Here is a 23,484-nt window from a genome sequence, read left to right as displayed (position 1 = left end):
CAAACACTTAAACCTATTTTTGAGGAAGGTTTTTACTTCAACCAGTATGCAATTTTGTACAGCCAACTGTCAGACATTATTGTCCAAGTACCATTTTGTTAGTTATTCTAAATTCACAGAATTTACTCACAAACTTCCTTAGGAGGACAGGCACCGTGGGTAAATTGATTGCCAGATCATCCCTCCAAGCTTTGCTGCAGCAGTCACAGCCTCCAGATCGATGATAACAGCTGTTGTCACACATTAAGTGTCATGGCTTCATTTCTCCAGATTCCTCAGGGAAGACCAATCTGCAGTGGAGGATTTGCCCTTTGAAGGGAACAATCTCTTCAGTGAGAAGATGAATGATTTGTTACACTCGTTGAAGGATGCTGGGCTCGCTGGACATCAACATTCCAGCTCCAAAGAAGAAATACCACAGACCACACACATACAGGCACAACCAGTACTACAATTATTTTACCACCCAGAGCGGTTTTGAACCACCATGGAGGATGCAATGGATCAAGTACGATGTTCCCACCTCTTCCCTCCTTCCAACCCCAGCCTTTTACTAAAATACGTTTTTGACAGGACCTTTGAGAGCTGTGAAACACTCCAGATGCTGCATTCATCCATCCAGAACTCTGATACCCAATTTGGTGGCCATCTATCTCATTTCTCCAAAAGCCTGGCAGAGGATAATGACAGACAAATGGGTTCTCAACATCATTCATACCACTATACCATAGAATGCCTCTTTCCCATCCCTCTTCAGGGACCACTCTGATGAAAGGATGTTCATTTAAGAAGTAAACTCCTTTCTTCATTAGGGTGCTGTAGTGCTGAGGCTGCCTCCAATACTGGGGAAAGTTTTTACTCAAAATATTTCCTCCTCCTGCAAAAAGGGAGGATGAAGACCCATCTTAGAATGCAAACAGCTCAATGTCTTTATCTGTAGATTGATATTCAGAATGGCCACCTTGGCATCAGTAATTTCTTCACTGAATAAAGATGACTGATTCACAACTCTTGATATGAAAGATGCCTGCTTCCACATAGACATCCACCCCTCACATAGAAAGTGTCTTAGACTCACTGTAAGTCTGAACTAGTGTCAACACAAGGTGCTCCCCTTTAGCCTTGCACCAGCCCCAAGGCTATTTACAAAGGTACTATCAGTAGTGGTTGCTCTTTTCCAAGGCCACGGACCATCAGTTTTTCCTTACTTTGACTAGCTACTGATTGAGAGATCTCATCAGGTGGTACTGACAGCAACCTCATTCTTGCTCCATCTTCTACATTCACTGGGACTCTGTATAAATATAAAATCCATTTTAGGTCTCATGCAAACTATAGAGTTTATCAGGGCAATACTGGAATCTATCAGTGCCACAGTATATCTTCCTCAGGCCAGACACCAATCCATAAAGGAAGTTGTCATTTAACTCAGACTGAGTCCATGGGCTTCAGTCTGTTCATATCTCAGCCTTCTTGGTTACATGGTTTCCTGTACATGTGAGACCCTTTGCAAGGTTTTTACTTTGTTGCCTGCAAGCTTGGCTTCAGATGGTATACACACCAAATAAGTTACTCACTCCCACATAGAGCATGAGCTTCTTTAGCCTGGTGGGAGACTAGGGAACAAGTGTGTGTGTGGGGAGTTCCCTTTCATTCCGCCCATGTATGAGGAGATACTGATCATGGACACCACCTTGTTAGAGTGGAGTGCCCATCTAGATGAACATACAGCACAGGATGTGGATTCCGCAGGAGTCCATCATGCCCAGAAACCTCCTAGAAATTTGAACAGTCCATGAGGCCTGCTAACAATTCCTACCACTCATACAGACCTGGCATATTCAAGTGATGTCACACAACATGGCAACAGCTTTCTACATCAACAAATGAGGGGGAGCACAATCACCCCTTTCTGGATAGAGGCTGTCAATTTTTGGAGCTGGTATATTTGTCACCCAATCACTGTGTCATGGTCTACAATCACCCAGGGATTCGTGACAACTAGCAGACATAGTCAGCCAGGTACTCCTCTAAGGACCACAAATGGGATATTCATTATTCCATGGTACAGATCATATTTCATCAATGGGCATCTCCATCCTGGGACATGTTTGAGAAGAGAACAGAAAATGAATGATCTACCATTCCAAGGGCGACGAGGTCAGGACTCCAGAGGGGAAACACTTCATTTCCCTTGGTCAGGACACCTAATGCTCATCCTCCCTTCTGTTGCACCATACCTTGCTGTCTGAGGAACATCAAGCAAGATGAAATGGTGATCATCCTGATTGCTCCCAGATGGCCCAGGCAATTCTGGTTTCCCATTATTCTACAAATGTCAACATGTCTGCACATCAGTACCCAATTCTTTCTGGATGTATTGACAAGGGCAAGGTCAGGTATCCCATTCTGGCTTCACTTCATCAGATGGCTTGGTATTTGTATCAAACCTAGAAAGAACATGTTCAGAAGCTATTCAGGCCATCCTTAACAATAGTAGCAAGGAATCGGCTTTCTACTATTGTTGTCTACACAGCTAAGTGGACAAGGTTTTTTCTGTCTTGTCTCAACATTGCCAGATAAACCCAAAGGACTCTGAAATCAATACTATATTGGTATATCGTCTTTCCTTGAAGACCTTGGGTAAGGGTACACTTAGCAGCTATCAGGGCCTGTCATCCTCCTATTGATAACTACTCCATCTTCACTCATCCTGTGACAGTACATTTCCTGCAAGGCCTAGTCAGAACCTTTCCTTCTGTGATTAAAACCTCCTGTGACATGGGACCTCAGCCTGATCCTCTCAATGTTAACAAGAGCTCTGTTTGAAACCCCTACCTTCGTGCACTATAACGCATTTGACTATGAAGGTCATCTTTCTAGTTGCCATCACCTCAGCTACAAGAGTAGGTGAACTACAGACCCTTATGGCTGATCCACCATACACAATTTTCCATAAGGATGAGGTTTCTCCAAGACTACATCCAAAATTTACCCCATGTAATCTCTGATTTCCATCTGACTCAGACAGTTCACATATCTTTTTTCCTAAACTGCATGCCACCAGTTGTTCCATCTTACAACGTGGAAGCTCCATGGTTAAATCCGTTGGAGCTTTCCTGTTCAGACCGGGTTAGACAGGTCCTCCTTGGCAGTAGGAAACCCTCTACGAGAGCCACGTACCTTGCCAAGTGGAAGAAATTTTCAGTCTGGTCAGCGCAGCGCCATTCACCCCCTACGCTGGCTGCAGTGCCGCACATTCTGGACTACCTCCTCCATCTGAAGCAGGAGGATCTCCCGTTGTCTTCTATACGGGTGCACTTAGCCGCCATCTCGGCCTTCCACCCAGGCATGCAGGGCCGCTCGGTATTTGCTAACCCCATGGTCAGCTGATTCCTAAAGGGGCTCGATAGGTTATACCCTCACATCCATCAATCGATTCCTGCCTGGGACCTCAACTTGGTCCTTTCTAGGCTCATGGGACCCCCTTTTGAGCCTTTAGCAACATGCTTCTTGCTCTACCTCTCTTACAAGGTCGCATTCCTGGTAGCAATAACCTCGGCCAGGAGGGTGTCCGAGCTCAGGGCCTTGACATCAGACACTCCCTACACCGGGTTCTATAAGGACAAGGTTCAGCTCAGACCTCACCCTGCTTTCCTCCCAAAGGTTGTCTCTCACAGTTCCACATCAACCAGAACATCTTCCTCCTGGTTTTCTACCCTAAACCTCATTCCAGCGGCAGGGAGCAGAGACTCCATTCTCTGGATGTCCGCAGGGCGCTGGCCTTTTATATAGAGAGAATGAAACCGTTCAGAAAGTCGGTCCAGTTGTTCGTAGCAGTCGCGGACAGGATGAAAGGTCAGCCGGTTTCATCCCAATGCATCTTGTCATGGATCGTGTCCTGTATCCGCGAGTGCTACAACCTAGCAGGTGTTCCCGCACCTCCGATCACTGCGCACTCTACCAGGGCACAGGCTTCATCTACAGCATTCCTGGCTCAGGTTCCCACCCAGGAAATCTGCAAGGAAGCGACGTGGTCCTCCATACACACTTTCGCCGCACATTGTGCAATTACCCAGCAGGCCAGAGACGATGCGGCCTTCGGAAGAGCAGTACTCCAATCAGTGGACAGCTCCGACCCCACTTCCTGATCTTGGCTTGGGAGTCACCTGATTGGAATGGACATGAACAAGCACTAGAAGAAGTAAAAACGGTTACTCACGTCTCGTAACTGTTGTTCTTTGAGATGTGTTGTTCATGTCCATTCCAATACCAACCCTCCTACTCCTCTGCTGGAGTAGCCGGCAAGAAGGAACTGAAGGGGTGGCGGGTTGGCAGGCCTCTATATTGAGTGCCATGAAGGCATGACTTCCAGGGGCGCCCAGGCCTGCCTGACGGATGCTGCTAAGGGAAAAATCTCCCAGCCATTCTGCACGTGTACACGCACACACCTGATTGGAATGGACATGAACAACACGTCTCAAAGAACAAGAGTTACGAGAAGTGAGTAACCGTTTTTTCCTTGCTTTACCTGGCCTTTTAAGTGTAAAACTCTGGCTGGTAGCATCCCACAGGATCTCCCGGGTAATCTTCTGATCAAATCGGGATCACTGTTTTTGCCCCCCAACTGCATTGCCCAATCCTGATCAAGTGAGGTCAGGCTGACTTTTGGTCCACACTTGAGACCCTCCATTGGGTACTGGTTCTTTGTCAAGTCCATGAGTCTGTGTTTCCCAAGTATGTATATAATAGGGGAATAACAGGAGACAATGACTCCACCAAAGTGATCTCAACTACCTCTGTCTGTGTGAACAGTCAAGACTCTGAAATAGCTTCTTGACCAGTGGTTCTCAAACTTTTGTACTGGTGACCCCTTTTACATAGCAAGCCTCTGAGTGCGACCCCCCCCCCATAAATTAAAAACACTTTTTTGTATATTTAGCACCATTATAAATGCTGGAGGCAAAGCGGGGTTTAGGGTGGAGGCTGACAGCTCGCGACCCCCCTATGTAATAACCTCGCAACCCCTTGAGGGGTCCCGACCCCCAGTTTGAGAACCCCTATTCTTGACTATTAGAGCCTGGTTACTTTCCTGGTAGTAACTTATGAACCATTGTCCTCTGACTCAGAAAAGTTGTTTTCTCTCATTCATGCATCTCGTGCTTACATTTTCTCAAGGCTTCCAGGACCTCATGGCCAAAGTAAGAAATTACAGAACTGTCACTCTGCTGGGACACTGGCAAACAGTGTGTATGGTTATTTTACTCTATCAAAGCTCAAAGTCAAGCTACTTGTTAAATCTATTAACATAAACTTTAATTTGTTGTATTTTTAGTATGTTTATGTTTAATGCCTACATGATTATAGGCGAAAATATCCTACACTTGGCTAAAAGTGTGTTGCTTGATAACAGTGAAGATTAAAATTACTTCTTTTCCAGAACAATTTCAACAATATATCAGTGAACTCAAGATTGTTTTATAGACTGATTGACTTCTCATATATGAATGTTAGCCATATATACAAGGCGTAAATTTTTCCAAGCCCAGTTTGTGTTATTTGACGCAATAATTCTGAAATACTGTGATGTTAATTTTGGGGCTGTGTCTCAGAATAATGGAGAGTAAGTGTCTTAGACCAATGGAAAAGAAGGGGTTTTTACAGTGGTTGTAGCAAGGAACCAGGAGTCACGACTCTTGAGCACTATCACCAACTCTTGTTCATGAGGTGCTGTGCAATCTGGGCAAGTGATTTCATTTCATTTTGTCCATCTATAAAATGGATATAATCCTCCCCTCCCTCTTACTGAGCCTGAATACATTTTTGTAAAACATTTTGAAATGCTTTAATGAAAGGTGTATGTAAATGCAAAATATTACTTAAGACATTTTAAGCTGTATTGGTTTATAATCAGCAATAAATTAGTTTATTCTCATTGTTAATAACAATATTGAGTCATATTTTGCTTTCTTAGTACCCTTATGTCTATTGAAACATACTGAGAATTTAATTATTAATTTGTGTAACTTTACTACCAAGACCACAGTGCTGTGAATGATTGCCCACGGGCCCCAGTATGCCCACTCACAGTCCATTGCAAAACTTGGGCCTTTGTTAGTATTTGTGACCTCCATTATAAACCTCAAAAGCACAAAACTATCTTTGGAGCATATTTTATATATAAAGGTAATAATTATGCTGCTTTTTTTTGTGCAGAGATCAAATGTAAAAGAATATGTTAGACACCAAACCTGTGTATATTCACTAGTTGATCTTGGTTTAGAATAGATTACACAATGCAGTTAGTTTCCATAACTGAGTTAATTGGAGCATCAGATATGGGCTTTTGAGAGAGTATTTTGGAATTAACATTTCAGCAATAGCCATTATTTGTCATGGGTCCCATCATGCAGCTATCCAAAGAGAGGCTATAATGCAGGGTTTTGAAACATGAGGGCTGAGCTAATAATATAGTAGGAAATAATTTATGCAGTTAGCTATGACTGAAAAGGATTAAAAAATATCTAATTCAAGAAACTCTTATTTTTGAGAACCTGTGAACCACAGGAATGTAACAGAAGTATATTTTGTTTCAACTTCCATAAAGAACAGAGTTTTTAAATTTTATTTTCTGTTTGCAGAAATGCCTATCATTTGAATAGTACCTATACTAAAAAGGAACGCTAATGTACCAGTGTAGATACAAAGTTTTCTAAACTAGAAAAACGGACGACTTTGACATTGATTGAAGTGTCAGTTAGTTGTCAATGTAGTTTATAATTTTTAAAATATCTCTATTTTCTGCACATACTTCGGGTGCATTCTTGAGTAAATAATGTTATTACAGGACAATCAAATATTTGTGTGTTTTGGGCTTTGAGTTATGAGGTAGCAATGGTAACAAAGTCAGAAGAAATAAAGTAAACTTACCTAAGCACTATCTATTCTACAAATAAATAAATCCTTATATCTGGCATATCTGCATCTAGTAAATCCTTAGTACAGTGTAGAACTAATTATTTTTATATTAAAGCTAATTAAATGTAGCTAGCATTCATAAAGATAGACTTCTAGTTTTAATTGTGAACATTTTAATGCACGTATTTGGTATATGTTGATAATGCTTTATACAGTTAGTATGTAATACCTGTTTTCATTCTGCCCCTCTTTTTACACGGCCTTGGTCTCATCTCACCCCATAGTGATTTTTGGTTTTCTTTGGTTTTTATTTTATTTTTTAAGTATCATCAAAATTGAATCTTTGTTTAAGTTATGGAAATGTGGAAAAAAACTAAAAATTGTTGAACCAAGATGATTCAAATGTCAGAAGCTGGGAACTTGCCAGCAAGTTAAAGTAGTATGGGCTGGATGAATGGACTATAAGGTGGATAGAAAGCTGGCTAGATCATCGGGCTCAACAGGAAGTGATCACTGGCTCCATGTCCAGTTGGCAGCTGGTATCAAGCGGAGTGCCCCAAGGGTCAGTCCTGGGGCCGGTTTTGTTCAGTATCTTCCTTAAAGATGTGGAGGATGGCGTGGATTGCACCCTCAGCAAGTTTGCAGATGACACTAACCTGGGAGGAGTGGTAGATATGCTGGAGGGTAGGGACCTAGACAAATTAGAGGATTGGGCCAAAAGAAAGCTGATGAGGTTCAACAAGGGCAAGTTCAGAGTCCTGCACTTAGGACGGAAGAATCCCATGCACTGCTACAGAGTGGCTAGGCAGCAGTTCTGCAGAAAAGGACCTAGGGGTTACAGTGGATGAGAAGCTGCATATGAGTCAACAGTGTGCCCTTGTTGCCAAGAAGGCTAATGCCATTTTGGGCTGTATAAGTAGGAGCATTGCCAGCAGATCGAGGGACGTGATCATTCCCCTCTAATCCACATTGGTGAGGCCTCATCTGGAGTACTGTGTCCAGTTTTGGGCCCCACACTACAAGAAAGATGTGGAAAAATTGGAAAGAGTCTAGCGGAGGGCAAAAAAAATGACTAGGGGGCTGGAGCACATGACTTAGGAGGAGAGGCCGAGGGAACTGGGCTTATTTAGTCTGCAGAAAAGAAGAATGAGGGGGGATTTGATAGCTGCTTTCAACTACCTGAAAGGGGATTCCAAAGAGAATGGATCTAGACCAGGCGTGGCCAACCTGAGCCTGAGAAGGAGCCAAAATTTACCAATGTGCATTGCCAAAGGGCCACAGTAACACGTCAGCTACCCCTCCAACCCCTATTGTCTCCCACCAGCCAGCAGCATCGCCGATCAGCACCTAACCTTCCATCCCTGCGCCTCCCGCCCGCCACGATCAGCTGTTTTGGGGTGTGCAGGAGGCTTGGCAGATGGGGAGGAGCCAGGGTGCGGCAGAATCAGGGGTAGGGGCGGGGCCTGGGGCAGAGCCAGGGATTGAGCAGTGAGCACCCTGTAAGACATTGGAAAGTTGGCCTCTGTAGCTCCAGCCCCAGAGTTGACGTCTATGCAAGGAGCCACATATTAACCTATGAAGAGCCGCATGTGGCTCCGGAGCCACAGGTTGGCCTCCCCTGATCTAGACTGTTTTCAGTGGTACCAGATGATTGAACAAGGAGTAATGGTCTCAATTTGCGGGGGGGGAGAGTTAGGTTGAATATTAAGAAAAACTTTTTCAGTTGGAGGGTGGTGAAGCACTGGAATGGGTTATCTAGGGAGGTGGTGGAATCTCGATCCTTAGAGGTTTTTAAGGTCAGGCTTGACAAACCCCTGGCTGGGATGATTTAGTTGGGGATTGGTCCTACTTTGAGCAGGGGGTTGGACTAGATGACCTCCTGAGGTCCCTTCCAGCCCTGATATTCTATGATTCTAACTTCAAACATGTCTTGTTTTTATAAATTTTGCTGTGAATAAAAAAAGCTGAATTTGAAGAAAATTAATTACATTTAATGTTATGAACGTTTAAAGTTAGCAACTTTGAGCATGCATATTTAGACAGTTTCTCAACATTAACATTTTAAGGATGTCACCTTCCATTGGCTATGGTGATGCTTGTAAATACTACAGGCTTAATAAGAGCTGTAAAGTAGGGTTAATGTTTATCTAGGTCACATGTTGTGAAGTTTACTTAATTAAAGTTTACAAAATATGTTGATCTTTAGAGGGGAGGTGCTAAAGAAGTCAAATTATTCTTCTTATAATTGCAAAAATTAATCACACTTTCTTAAATCTTACGGTAACACAAAGCAGACAGACTATCTGTAATAACAAAAATTGTTTTAGTGTTGTTCTTGTTGTAATATTTTTTAAAAGACTTTTCTGAAAAATAGTAAATGAGAACTGTTTGGATTTGACACTTCCTCTGTTATCTGCTAATGTGATTTTTATACCTAATTTATACCTTTATGTAGGCTGGTGGCAGATTCACCAGCTGGGTAGTCCAAAAAATATCTAAATGATTGAGTCAGGTTCCAAATCCCTTTCCTCAGGACAGGTTTTGTTAACAATGGACAATACAGAAGACTTGATGTAATACAAAACACTTGGAAAGAAATACTTTCCTTGCCAGGACACATCCAACTCTCCCTAGTCCATCTCTGATTCTGGGTCTTTCACTACTAAGGATAGGTTGTCTCTGTTTTATAGCAGGCACTGCTTGCAACCTGCAGTCACATGACCCTTGTCAGTTTTAAGGGGTTTAAAACACACATCAGCACCCTGTTCCACTGGACCTGTATATTTCATGAACATGTAACTTTTTAAAACTATAATGGAAATTAAAATAATTTTAGTCTGAAGAAAATTAGGGGTTTTCTTTACGTAGTATAGACCAAAAAGATTAAAGATAAATGGTGAAAGGTTTTTGTAAATGACTTGTATAATGTTTTCTTTCCTAAACTAAAAATAAATAAAATATCATAAAAGCATACAACTTGTAATATATCCACAAATATGAATTACTTATACAAATCTTTTTATATTGTATTATTTTATATTAGCAATAAAAGAAATCTCAGGTTCTTTCCAGATTGATGGATTATACCATATGCTAGCATATTGTGTCTATTACAGTAACATTTTCCTTTCTTAGTGAACAAATAAAATGAAGAATACATCTAAAAAAATTCTTCTTACAAGATTCAGTATAAGCCTAGAAAGGTTGGCAGGAAGTACAGGAGAGGCTTTTTTTTATTAGTTTTATTTGCATTGATTAAAATGCGCTTTTTTTTCTGATCTAGAAAGAATTCAGTTATATCCAATAAACTTTTGTTTGGAAATTAGCATAGTATTCTATTTCTGAAAGACTTACTTTGGTTGTATTTTCCTCCCCCCAGAACATAGTTCAGTCCATGAAAGATATATATGGGATTAACCTCTCAGATGTTCCTTCAGATGATGACCTCACAATATATACAAGGTAAGAACATTCTCAGTCATAATCAGTAAATGATGATTGGAGCTAGTTAAATACTCTGTAAGAAATTGCTCCTTTTTCTTCAGAATTTATTTAAACATTGTTCTGGTATGGCACTAGCACTAGAGGTAACTTGAAGCTGGTAGTATTTTACTATTCTGTGTCTTTAAAATGAAACTCTTCATCTCTCGTACGTGTGCACGCAATTCTCTTATCTTCAATGTGGAGCTGTGCAGATGCCTCCAAGTGCAGAATTTGATAGTTAAATCAAATGGACTTGTAGTGAAATATCAGTTAACATTTTTCCAAGAACAAGGGACAAACTCAAATTAATAGTGGCTCTTTAATTTACAAGTACATAGTTTGCAGTTTTTCACATTTATTCTCAAATGTTGAATTACACTAATTTATAAAATGTCAACATTCAGAGTTCTGCAACTTCCGAGAATATTTTTTTTAAATAATTTAAATTTCTCATCCGTTAAACAGTCTTTGCTATAAAATGCAAGTACAATTACATAAATTAACCTTTTTTTGGTAAGAAAACTATTTTGTTTCTGTCTTCTGCATAGAGGCACAAGTGTTAGCTATAACCTCTTATACAAAATTTTGTTTGGCTGTGACTGTTCCAGGAAAAATGTTTCTGGTTGGTATTCAACCTTTTTCTTCAAATATTTACGCCTTTTTTGCTATATGCCAGGTCATTCAGAAGCTGCTTAGGCATTTTCTGTCTCATCAGAGGCAACTATCTTAAGGTTTAAGATTGCTGGTTTTCATCTGAGACTGGAACCAATTATTAAATCTGGCATACAGGCTACTAGTGGAAAAGTGGGGGGAAATGACCAAACTAGGAGGGTAACTCATAATAACAGTGGCACGAAGATTTTAAATGATAACTTTCTTGTACAAATACTTCATAGTTTTAATAGGAGATGGTTGAAACCAAATTGACTGGGACTCCAATATCATGGTTTGATGAAATAGTAACTATATAGTTTACTCTGTATCACCATTATAAGGAAGTACTTTGGATCCAATTCGCAAAAGCATTTAAGCATATATTTAAGTTTTGTCATGAATAGAGATGGACTTAAGCACTTACTTAACTTTAAGTGCTGTCCTGAGCAGGCTTGGTTTCCTGAACTGGGCCCTTTATGTTAGTAAATTATAGTCAGAAAAGCAAAATAATAGGAAGGCAGTCAGGGAAACTTAGATTGACATTAAAGTCTCTTCTAATTTTTAAAGGCCTGTAATGCTGTTGCTAAGAGAGCAACTGCTTACCCAGTCACATGGTGTGCAAATCAATTACGCTAGTCTGGTAAATCAATGTTTCAAACACCTGCTTAGACTTTTGAATTAATTAATGGAGCACTGGGCAATAGAAAACTACACCTCATAATGAAAACTTAGACATACATGTTTTTCAAGTGAATAACTACAAGCCATGCGTTGAAATGCAGCTGTGCAGCTTTCGATTTGCTTTACGATGTGTAATGACTGGCTAATTACATTACTTATTATGTTGTGAACCATCTCTGAATTGTGAGGGGAAATTTAATTCACCATAGTCTCTCTCTTCATGTGATATGTTCTTAGTTTAGTTTAGTTTAAAAAGAATCGGTCCTAATATTATTTGACTATATGCAAATTATAGACTATTTTTTTTAAAAAGCCTCTTTTTAGGAAATCAAGTATAAGATCATGACTTAAATTTACTGAGGCTGGGGCAGGGAGAATGCTGTTGCTAAAGAGCTCAAGTCTGCCATATGCAATGGAGTTACTGAGTTCCCTCCCATTTTCCCTACATAGCCCCTAGCCTGGTTCATCCTTCTCAGCTCTTCTACTGATTTCCCTTTCATCTGCTGCCTGGAGGGAACCCAATATGTGTGTTTCTGTCCTCAGTTCCTTTTCACAAGCTTTTTGTGGGAGCAGAGGAAATCCTCTACTCTGAGAGTATAGACTGGATAGAGGAGGAAGACACATTGCATATCCTTCTGATGGCAGATCAAAGGGTTGTCCAATTAAATAGCTGAAACCAGTGAAATGGGAGGGCAGCTTTTCACAGCTATGCAACTCAAGTAGGAGAGAGGTCAGGATCAGACTTATCTTCATGGAACTTGAGCCAACTTCCCATCTATTTAGCTTGCTTCTTTCTACAACTGCCCTACCACCCAATTCCAATAGTGACACCTAGGTGTGCTCCTCTTTCTCTCTCCTCCTAGAGGTCTTCTATGGGGAGTTCATGCTGTTGGAAAGAGCAGTTAACTCTATCTCCTCTTGCTGATGGCCCCATCTGCTGCCTGTGAAATAGTGAGCAAAACCTACCAGTGGGCAAGACCTCCTAGCTAAAGTGAAAGGGGCCCAAAATGTACCCAAACTAAAGTTTTAAAAGCAAAAAAAAAAAAAAAAAAAACTAGACCAAGTTAAGTGTATTAATCATCATGACTCTCACTTTTGTGTTAAGTGAGGTCAGTGTTCCAGCTGTCCTTTAATGTACTCAGTGTGACTTACTGAAACTGCATGACTCTTCAAATTGTACAGAACTGTCATTTTCATTAATTCACTGAAGTTATTGCAAATAGTTCTTGCTCTCTTTATGACTTATACTTTTATCCACTGCTACTCCATAGGTTTGTTCAGTTGGGGCAGAATCAACATAAACAAGACAAGAGCAGCCAGCAGCTTTGTTCAAAACATCGTCTAGATGGGGTTATAAATATGTAAGTACTGTTTATTTTTTCATTTTTATTTTTTTATTTTAGTTCAGTTCCTGCTGTGGGTTCCCTCTTGTGAGGGAATTCTTTGAAGTCGGACACTGTACCTTAAAAATCATTGAATAAATGTCTGATATCAAAATATCATGAATGCCACAAATATTTTCTAACTATTCTTTCATCAACATCCATTACTTTTATTGGATACAGGGCTCAAACCCCAAACATAGTGGGTAGCTGTGACATGGGTGGATTGTACCCACCGAAACAGGTATCTAGCAGTCTCTTTTTCTCACTCAAGTGACACTTGTATAGTATATCCCGCAAATAAAATCTCATTTAATTTAAATGAATTTGCAGCTTTCTGTGAAAGTTGTATTTTAGAATTTTTAATTAATATCCTATATCTGCCCACCAGTATTCCAATTAGGAGTGTTCAAATCAGAATCTTTTTTTCAAATATATTCTTTTGGATCTGAAAATTGTTTGTTTGGTCCAGAATAATATTAGTATGTTTTAAACTATTAACTGAAAGTAAATGTTAATATATCAGTTGCTAGAACTAATAGTTTTTATAAACCTTTGAGAGAGATGCGGTTAGATGAAAATATGTAGGATGTAATAAATTGATACTGGACTTTATTAATCATTAGAAGTGTATGAAAAAATATAGAACAGTGGATACCTAGATATGATACTTATCTGATGGTTAGAGCAGCATAAGTAAATAATTGAAAAGAAATTATCTGAAATAAAATAACATATACCATTAATTGAAGGTATCTGAACTGAAGGGTAACAAGGTGGTCTGAAATATTAAGATCCCAATTCTGCAACTGATTCCAGGTCTGCAGGGCTTGGTGCCCAGGCAGTCAGCTGCAGGATTGGTACCTTAAATTGAACTTGCAGAACAATATGTTCCAAAATAGTAAAGTTATTCCCCATAATGACTCCATGCCAAAAATCAATCGGGAAAGATTTGAAGAGAAGCCAGGAACCTTGCAAAAATGACAGTTAATCAGAATTTTGAAAAACCTGTAATTTAAAACAATCTAAGGTAAAATGGACCAAGTTGAGTTTTTATCTCCACAGGCCTAAGCTCCTTTCAAAGCTGCCTAGACTCTCCAGTAGTTGTATCAGTTTTGTTATATAAGAACATAAGAACAGCCATACTAGGTCAGACCAAAGGTCCATCTAGCCCAGTATTCTGTCCTCCTACAGTGGCGAATGCCAGGTGCCCCAGAGGGAATTGAACAGAACAGATAATCATCAAGTGATCCATCCCCTGTCACCCATTCCTAGCTGCTGGCAAACAGAGGCTAGCGACACCTTCCCTGTCCATCCTGGCTAATAGCCATTGGTGGACCTATCCTCCATGAACTTATCTAGTTCTTTTTTAACCCTGTTAGTCTTGGCCTTCACAACATCCGCTGGTAAGGAGTTCCACAGGTTGACTGTGCATTGTGTGAAAAAATACTTCCTTTTGTTTGTTGTTAATCTGCTGCCTATTAATGTCATTTGGTGACCCCCCCTAGTTTGTGTGTTATGAGAAGGAGTAAATAACACTTCCTTATTTACTTTCTCCACATTAAACATGATTTTATAGACCTCTATCATATCCCCCCTTAATAGTCTTTTCCAAGCAGAAAAGTCCCAGTCTTATTAATCTCTCTTCATTTGGCAGCTTTTCCATACCCCTAATCATTTTTGTTGCCCTTTTCTGAACCTTTTCCAATTCCAATATATCTTTTTTGAGATGGGGCAGCCACAACTGCACACAGTATTCAAGATGTGGGCGTACCATGGATTTATATAGAGGCAATATGATATTTTCTGTCTTATTATCTATCCCTTTCTTAATGAGTCCCAACATTCTATTCACTTTTTTGACTGCCGCTGCACATTGAGTGGATGTTTTCAGAGAGCTATCCACAATAACTCCAAGCTCTTTGAGTGGTAACAGCTAATTTAGACCCCATCATTTCATATGTATAGTTGGGATTATGTTTTCCAATGTGCATTACTTTGCATTTATCAACATTGATAAAGTGATGTTTTCAAAAGATTCTTAAACTACAGATTAATTTTAAATGCTTCCAACTTATTTTCAAAAGGGTAATATGCAGTTTGTTAGAATACTTCATTTAAACAGTTTCATTTAAAAATATATTAATTATTTTCTGTCACGCTGTCTGGAGTGGCTCACGACTGAGTGCCTTCCTCAGGGCAGAGTGTCAAAAACAGGGCAGATACCTCAAACTGGAGGTACGTTCTATCATTAGATTTTACCAAGCCAGTAACAAATGTGAGCTCCTGGATCACTGTAACAATCTTACCATGGAGTCACAGTCAGTCCCTTTGGACTCTCCAGTCTATCTTGTCACCTAGACAAACTGGACTTAGTGGTAAATGGTCACATACACCAAAAATCACACCACATTCAGGTTGCTTCCAGTCCCACCAGACCAGTCACTTACCCCAGTTCACTTGGTACCCTAAGTCTTGCACCAAAGACAACACCCCTAGCCAATCCTGTAATAAATTATGTAAAGGTTTAGTAACTAGGAAAGAGAAATAGTTATATTGGTTAAAGCAAGCAAACCTAGATATACAAATGAGTTACCATCTAAATCCTAAGAGTGACAGAGTTGTAGAGACCTGTCAATTCAAATTCTCTTTCAGGGGGACCCAGGTGATAAGCCCTCGGGATCTCTGACTTCAGTGTGGTTTCTCTGGACCTGTGAGAGTTCACACAGCAAAGGGATGAAAAATCTTCACATTAACTATTTTTATTTAACTCTTCGAGCATTCAAAGGAATGGGACGAGGCCTTCTGCACATACTTCACCATGGGTGCAATAAGGTCATTCTGTGTATTGCGATGATTCTTGATGGCCCCTCTGATTTTGATAGTTTTTGGGATGGGGGTGACGGGACACTCTTCCCATCTGGCTTCACAAGTTTAGAGCAAACATTTTTAAAGTTATAAAGCAAAAATTTACATATTTCTTTATAGCATAGAATACAGGCATTACAAGTGAGGTTAATGCATGCAGCAACTTACAAGTATTTCATCAAGTCTAAACACTAAATAATTCTTGTAAGACTAATACCTATTTTGAACTGGTCTGGTTTCCAGCTGTGAGTTTGTCAGTTTTTAACTAATGCCTGCAGTCTTGGCAGGAGCTGACACTTGATCTGCTAGCATCACGCTTTTTTTCTTAAAAATAAAGAAAACTTATGCTGACAGCCCACCTTTGTATTAAAAACCTTTCCTCATATAGCCACTTGCTGATTTACCTTGATGCTAAAAAAAATTTCTTTTGGACATTCTTGCCTTCAGAAGATAATGCAGAACTCTGGTGAAGTGGGAGACCCTTCTAAACTTTGAAATAAAACTAGCTAGAGATACTAAACTCAGTTTCAGAGAATTGTCTTTGATATTGCAAAAGTTAAAAATTAAGTGGGAGGAAAGAAATTGCAAGGGAAATGAAATCTGTTCAAAAATAACAAAATTGCTGTTTGTAGTGGGGTGCATTCACCTCTCGTGAGCGCCCTATGGTTGAGTGTATGCGGACCTGCACTTTCTCTCCTTGTAGCCCTCACTAGGCTTAGGTCCTGTAGTCTATCAATGGTCTCAGCCCTACTGTCAAGCCGTATTCCAGGGCTTCCCCCTAGAGGCAATGTCCTCGCCATCTCTAGGCGTTTCAGGCCTCAGCTCTCGTGCTGGGACACTAAAGAGTTCAGTTCCCCTTCTGGGGTGCCTCAAAGTCCAGGCCACTTTCCCCAGTGGCTAATAGGAGGTGGGGGGGACATAGGCCTGCCCACTAGTCCAGGTCCCAGCCCATCAAAGCCATGCCGCTGCTCTAATTCCCTGTGCCACTTTCCTGCGGCCTGCATAGAATCATAGAAGATTAGGGTTGGAAGAGACCTCAGGAGGTCATGTAGTCCAACCCCCTGCTCAAAGCAGGACCAACCCCAACTAAATCATTCCAGCCAGGGCTTTATCAAATCAGGCCTTAAAAACCTCTACATATTGAGATTCCACCACCTCCCTAGGTAACCCATTCCAGTGCTTCACCACCCTCCTAGTGAAATAGTTTTTCCTAATATCCAACCTAGACCTCCCCCACTGCAACTTGAGACCATTGCTGCTCCTTCTGTCATCTGCCACCACTGAGAACAGCCCAGCTCCATCCTCTTTGGAACCCCCCTTCAGGTAGTTGAAGGTTGCTATCAAATCCCCCCTCACTCTTCCCTTCTGCAGACTAAATAAACCCTGTTCCCTCAGCCTCTCCTCATAAGTCATGTGCCCCAACCCACTAATCATTTTCATTGACCTCCGCTGGACTCTCTCCAATTTGTCCACGTCTTTTCTGTAGTGGGGGCCCAAAACTGGACACGGTACTCCAGATGTGGCCTCACCAGTGCCAAATAGAGGAGAATAATCACTTCCCATGATCTGCTGGCAATCCTCCTACTAATGCAGCCGAATATGCCATTAGCCGCCTTGGCAACAAGGGCACACTGTTGACTCATATCCAGCTTCTCATCCACTGTAATCCCCAGATCCTTTTCTGCAGAACTGCCACTTAGCCAGTCAGTCCCCAGTCTGTCGCAGTGCATGGGATTCTTCTGCCCTAAGTGCAGGATGCTGCACTTGTCCTTGTTGAACCTCATCAGATATGGCCAATCCTCCAATTTGTCTAGGTCACTTTGGACTCTGTCCCTACCTTCCAGCATATCTACCTGTCCCCCCAGCCTAATGTCATCTGCAAACTTGCTGAGGGTGCAATCCATCTCATCATCCAGATCATTAATGAAGACGTTGAACAAAACCAGCCCCAGGACAGACCCCTGGGACACTCCGCTTGATGCCAGCTGCCAACTAGACATTGAGCCGTTGATCACTAACGGCTCTGCAGTCACATCAACCAACTCCCTAAGCACTCTCATGCATTAGATCCAGCCCCATGGACTTGTGCATGTCCAACTTTTCTAAATAGTCCTTAACCTGTTCTTTCACCACTGAGGGCTGCTCACCTCCTCCCCATACTTTACTGCCCAGTGCAGCAGTCTAGGAGCTGACCTTGTCTGTGAAGACCGATGCAAAAAAACCATTGAGTACTTAAGCTTTTTCCACATCATCTGTCACTAGGTTGTTACCCTTCACATCCCTTGCTAGTGCAACTCCAATTGTGCTTTAGCCTCTCTGATTACACCCCTGTATGCTCAAGCAATATTTTTATACTCCTCCCTGCGCCATCTTCACCCTTACTTCACGACCTTGTCCTGATGGAGTCTTAGCAACCAACCCAGAGCTCCTTCTCACTCTCTCCAGCACTGCCCTGTCCGAGATCCTGCAGCTCCCTCAGCCAGCCACACACCATCCATACACCATCCAACACAGTGCAGTTGCGAAAAAAGCTAATATCATTCTGGGCTATATTAACAGGAGTGTTGAATGTAAGACACAGAACGTAATTGTCCTGTTCTACTCGGCACTGGTGAGGCCTTAGTTGGAGTACTGTGTCCAATTCTGGGTGCCACACTTCAGGAAAGATGTGGATAAATTAGAGAGAGCCCAGAGGAGAGCAACAGAAGTGATAAAAGGCTTACAAACCTGACTTATGAGGAAAGGTTAAAAAAACTAGGCATGTTTATTCTTAAGAAAAGAAGACAGAGGGGATCTGATAAGTCTTCAGATATGTTAAGGGCTGTTATAAAGAGGACTGTGATCAATTATTCTCCATGTCCACTGAAGATAAGACAAGAAGTAATGGGCTTAATCTGCAACAAGAGCGATTTAGCTTAGATATTAGGAAAAACTTTGTAACTATAAGGGTAGTTAAGTTCTAGAATAGGCTTCCAAGGGAGGTTGTGGAATCCCCATCATTGATTGTTTTTAAGAACAGGTTGGACAAACACCTGTCAGTGATAGTCTAGGTTTACTTGGTCCTGCCTCAGCACAGGGTGCTGGACTTGATGACCTCTTGAGAGCCCTCCCAGCCCTACATTTCTATGATTCTATAAGAAGAAGGCTGAAATTTTACAGTAGACTATTGTTAGGCAAGAAGATTTTCCCCCCGCAAGAATTAGGCAAGCACAGACAATACTGAAGGGGGTTTATTTACGGTACTGGGAAGACTGACAAGCAGCTTTAAAGATATGGTGCTACAGTGGCCAGTTATATACATTTTTTTATTAATTTATTTGCATTTATTTGTGCATACAGAGACAGACATTGTTACAAGTTAAGAGAGAACCCTGAACAAAGATAAAAATAAGAACAGTATGTACATCTAGAGGTCATTTTAATTGCATTAAACATTTATGACTACCTTGTGGGGGAAGGAGGCAGGGTGGGGTTACAGGTTTGTATAACAGAGTTCCCCCCACTTGTAAAATGGGGTGCAGCCCCCTGGTGTATCTTGAGATGAAGAACTGGAGCTTGCCTTTAAATTTAGGAAGAGCCTTGTGCAGTGGCTGGCTTGCTGACAGCAAGATTTTACATTTGAAGTATTGTTGCTCCTTTTCGGCCTGAGTGGCTTGTCAAAGTTTGGGACCCGGGGGATGTTCCAGGTGGAAGTAGAAATTGATGGAGTCTGGGATTTCTTTGATGCAGTCATATTTATTTACAAAGAATGTACAAAGCCCTATGTCTCTGAATGCAGAAAGAACCAAGAACAAAAAGGAACAGTTTCTGAGCTTACAGTCCCCAAATCTCTTTAGCCAACACCAGACCCAGAAGCTCTCTCTAGCTTTTTCCAGGGTCATGCTGTGCTTACAGGCTCCTCTTGGCTCTCTTGCCTCTTCTCCCCCCCCCCTCCCCCCTCTCTGTTCTTGTCTGTCCTCAGTTTTTGTGTGTTCTCTTCCCCCTTCCCCTCCACCACACCCCTACCCAAAACATTACTGAGCCAAAAGCTAGTTCACCTACACCTTTTTTCTTAAGTGGGAGCTTTTGCTTATAATTATGTTAATTGAAGGGTGAGTTCACACATGTCAATCTCAGTGGAGTTTTAACTCGACCCATAACAAGGTTTCACTCATCACAGAATAATATTTTGTCCAAAATGGTATTCAGCTTTGTTGTATGCTATCAGTGAAGTTATGACCAATAAACTATGGGTCACTTATTTCATAAGACTTGAATGATATGAAGACCTAATATTGTTGTATTTATTAACTCACATCTAAGTGACTAGTAAAGCACTTGTCTGAAGTATTTTGTTAAAGTATCTTTAAGTAGACCAACAAAAAACCAGTGCATGAACTTGTGTATATAAATGTTTTTTTTAAATATATAAATGGGTTTTTAGAATACTAAATATTCAGTAAGGATGACAGTAGTTGCAAAGGCTATGTTTTGGTGAGAATGAAATTTGAAATATTTGGAAACTTTAGGACACTGTAAAAAATTAAAATGACTACAAACCATCCTCTTAAGTATTGCTACCACAAGTATTCAAAAAATGTGAGGCCCCAAAAGTCTTGATGCTGGCTTAAAAATCATGAGCTTTTAAAAATAGCACATTTTGTATTCTGTTCTTTTACTTTCAAGCTTTTCTTTGCAACCATGAGAGCTAGAAATAAGGTTTTTGTTTTTGAAGGAAAGTTGAGATTGTCATGTGATTACTTGACTCCAGGAGCTGGGGCTTTGAGAAAGCCCAAATATCTCAGGACTCACAAGAGCTGGCAGCACTGCGGCATACAACACTTGAGAAAGAGATTTATCTTTTGGCCTCTGAAGATTGCTCTGGAAAAGAATGATCACAGTTCAAGAAAACTTTGAGGCCACTGAGATTACAAAAGAACATGCCACATGGCAACAGTTGCTTTCAGCTGCAGTGCTTAAGCGAGAGTGCCCCTTTGGTATATAAGAGAAGGGGCTGCTGAGATGGTATTCTCCATGAAAAGATAACTGAGCAAATAATTAAGCAATCAATGTGCAAACACCTAGAAGATAAGATGATAATTAACCACATGGATTAATCAAGAACAAATCATGTCAGACCAACCTAATAGCTTTCTTTGAGAGGATAACAAGCCTTGTGGATAAGGAGGAAGAGATAGATGTGGTGTATCTTGACTTTAGTAAGGCTTTTTATACTGTCTCACATGACCGTCTCATAAACAAACTAGGGAAATACAACCTAGTTGGAGCTACTATGAGGTGGGTACATAAGTGGTTGGAAAGCAGTTCCCAGAGAGTTATCAATGGTTCATAGTCATGCTGGATTGGCATATCAAGTGGGGTTCTGCACAGATCAGTTCTGGTTCTGTTAATATCTTCATTGATGATTTAGATAATGGCATAGGGAATAACTTAGGTTTGCGGACGATACCAAGCTTGGAGGGGATTGCAAGTGCTTTGGAGGATAGGATTAAAATTCAAAATGATCTGGACAAACTGGAGAAATGGTCTGAAATAAGTAGCATGAAAATCAATAAGGACAAATGCAAAGTACTCCACTTAGGAAAGAACAATCAGTTGCACACACAAAAAATGGGAAATGACTGCGTAGGAAGGTGTACTTCAGAAAGGGATCTGGGGGTCATAGTGGATCACAGGCTAAATATGAGTCATTCCATTCTTTCAGAGAATAAAGCGTGTTCCCTATACTATGGAGCTCTGAAAAGAGTAGGTTAATATGAGAGTATTCCCCCATGCATGGTAGCTTCTCCTGGAAAGAGGCAGAGAATTCTCCTACTCTCCACATATGTTCTGGACAACAGGACTAGGAAAGCCCTCAGAGCAGCCTTTCCATCCTCCCTTCTCTCAAGACCCTAGAGTTGAGCCTATCAGACCTCCCCTAACCTGAAGTAAGGGGGGCATTTTTGTAATAAATATTTAAGCCCTTAGGTAGTATCACTTTAAGCAAATAGTCTTTTATTTTCTGTGTGTTTTCTCTGCTGCACCTTTTTTACAATAAATCTCATTTTATCCAACTTTCATTGAATTTAATTTTTCTTTTGAGGGAAATGTTGACTGTATCTGTTCTTGAGAAGTTATTTCTCTTCACTTCCAGAAGAAGGTAGTTTCCTTTTTGTATTCTACTGTTGAGTTGCAGGTTTGAGACAGGAGGGAGTTTTGTGCAGAGGATATTAACCTCGTAGAGCATACAGTTGAAATAGCAAGAGCATCCAAGTGTCAGATTTTATTAGGTTTATAAGCAACAGATTGTGAGAGAGATGGCTCTCAAAAGTCTGTAATTGCAGTGATCTTAACTGACTTGAAGTAAAATAAAGCTGATGTGTCGTTAGACCATAAAAATATTCTCAGAGAGATGAAGTTCTAATATAGTGCCATAATCAAAGCAATTCTGAAGACGTTCTTTTTTTCTTGCATCCAAATGGAAATACTCACAAACCAGTACTTGACAGTGTTTGGGAAGTTGGAAAATGAGGGTAATATGAATTATTTTGAAAGGCAAATATGGTATTTAGAGTAACTTAAGATGAGAGAAATGATCAACCTTCTTTCTACAAATGGAGTCTTCTGCAAAGACATGCAATATGTAATTAAGAATCGTATTTTAAAGGTAAAATACTTTAGACTCAAACTCTTGGATTAGTCTCACATCTCTAATAGGAGGGTTAGACATACCCAATGTGGAATTCTGATATGTAGTGTGACAAAGTTCCTCCTCTATCTTGGTGGGTCCTGCGCTTATTGGCGGATTTTCTTGGCGCAGAGATTCACCATGTGGGTTGGGGAACAGCCCAGAGACCTTCCCCTCTGGAAGAACCCACAGTCCAGGTCAATTGGGAGGTTTGGGGGAACCCGGGCCCGCCCTCTACTCCGGGTTCCAGCCCAGGGCCCTGTGGACTGCAGCTGTCTATAGTGCCTCCTGTAACAACTGCATGACAGCTACAACTCCCTGGGCTACTTCCCCATGGCCTCCTCCAAACACATTCTTTATTCTCACCACAGGACCTTCCTCCTGGTGTCTGATAACGCTTGTGCTCCTCAGTCCTCCAGCAGCACACCCTCTCACTCTCAGCTCCTTGCGCCTCTTGCTCCCAGCTCCTCACACTCTCACCACAAACTGAAGTGAGCTCCTTTTTAAAACCCAGGTGCCCTGATTAGCCTGCCTTAATTGATTCTAGCAGCTTCTTCTTAACTGGCTCCAGGTATCCTAATTAGCCTGCCTGCCTTAACTGGTTCTAGCAGGTTCCTGATTACTCTAGTACAGCCCCTGCTCTAGTCTAGGGTTACCATACGTCCTCTTTTTCCCGGACATGTCCGGCTTTTCGGCACTCAAACCCCCGTCCGGGGGGAATTGCCAAAAAGCCGAACGTGTCCGGGAAAATGGTGGCTCTGTTTAAGAGCCGAGCTGCCCGAGCGCTATGGGCTTCAGGCAGCCCCCTTGCCTCCGGACCCCAGCCGCCGG

The 23,484-nt window shown here is 41.2% G+C and overlaps 1 protein-coding gene across 1 annotated transcript in view; it reads left to right on the top strand.

Annotated features, from left to right (window-relative positions):
• The window catches only part of FIG4 (FIG4 phosphoinositide 5-phosphatase), a 150,585-nt gene that overhangs the window by 99,593 nt on the left and 27,508 nt on the right, over positions 1–23,484 (top strand). Inside the window, exons 21-22 of the mRNA XM_024194288.3 lie at positions 10,298–10,380; positions 13,008–13,097. Coding sequence (XP_024050056.1) covers positions 10,298–10,380; positions 13,008–13,097 — 173 coding nt within the window. The remainder of the gene's footprint in view (positions 1–10,297; positions 10,381–13,007; positions 13,098–23,484) is intronic.

The sequence above is a fragment of the Terrapene carolina genome, unplaced genomic scaffold (genome assembly GCF_002925995.2).
Source record: "Terrapene carolina triunguis isolate 2854851 unplaced genomic scaffold, T_m_triunguis-2.0 Scaffold42, whole genome shotgun sequence".
Lineage (NCBI taxonomy): Eukaryota > Metazoa > Chordata > Testudines > Emydidae > Terrapene > Terrapene triunguis.
The sequence above is the reverse complement of the archived record's forward strand: the minus strand, read 5'-3'. Positions and strand labels throughout refer to the sequence as shown.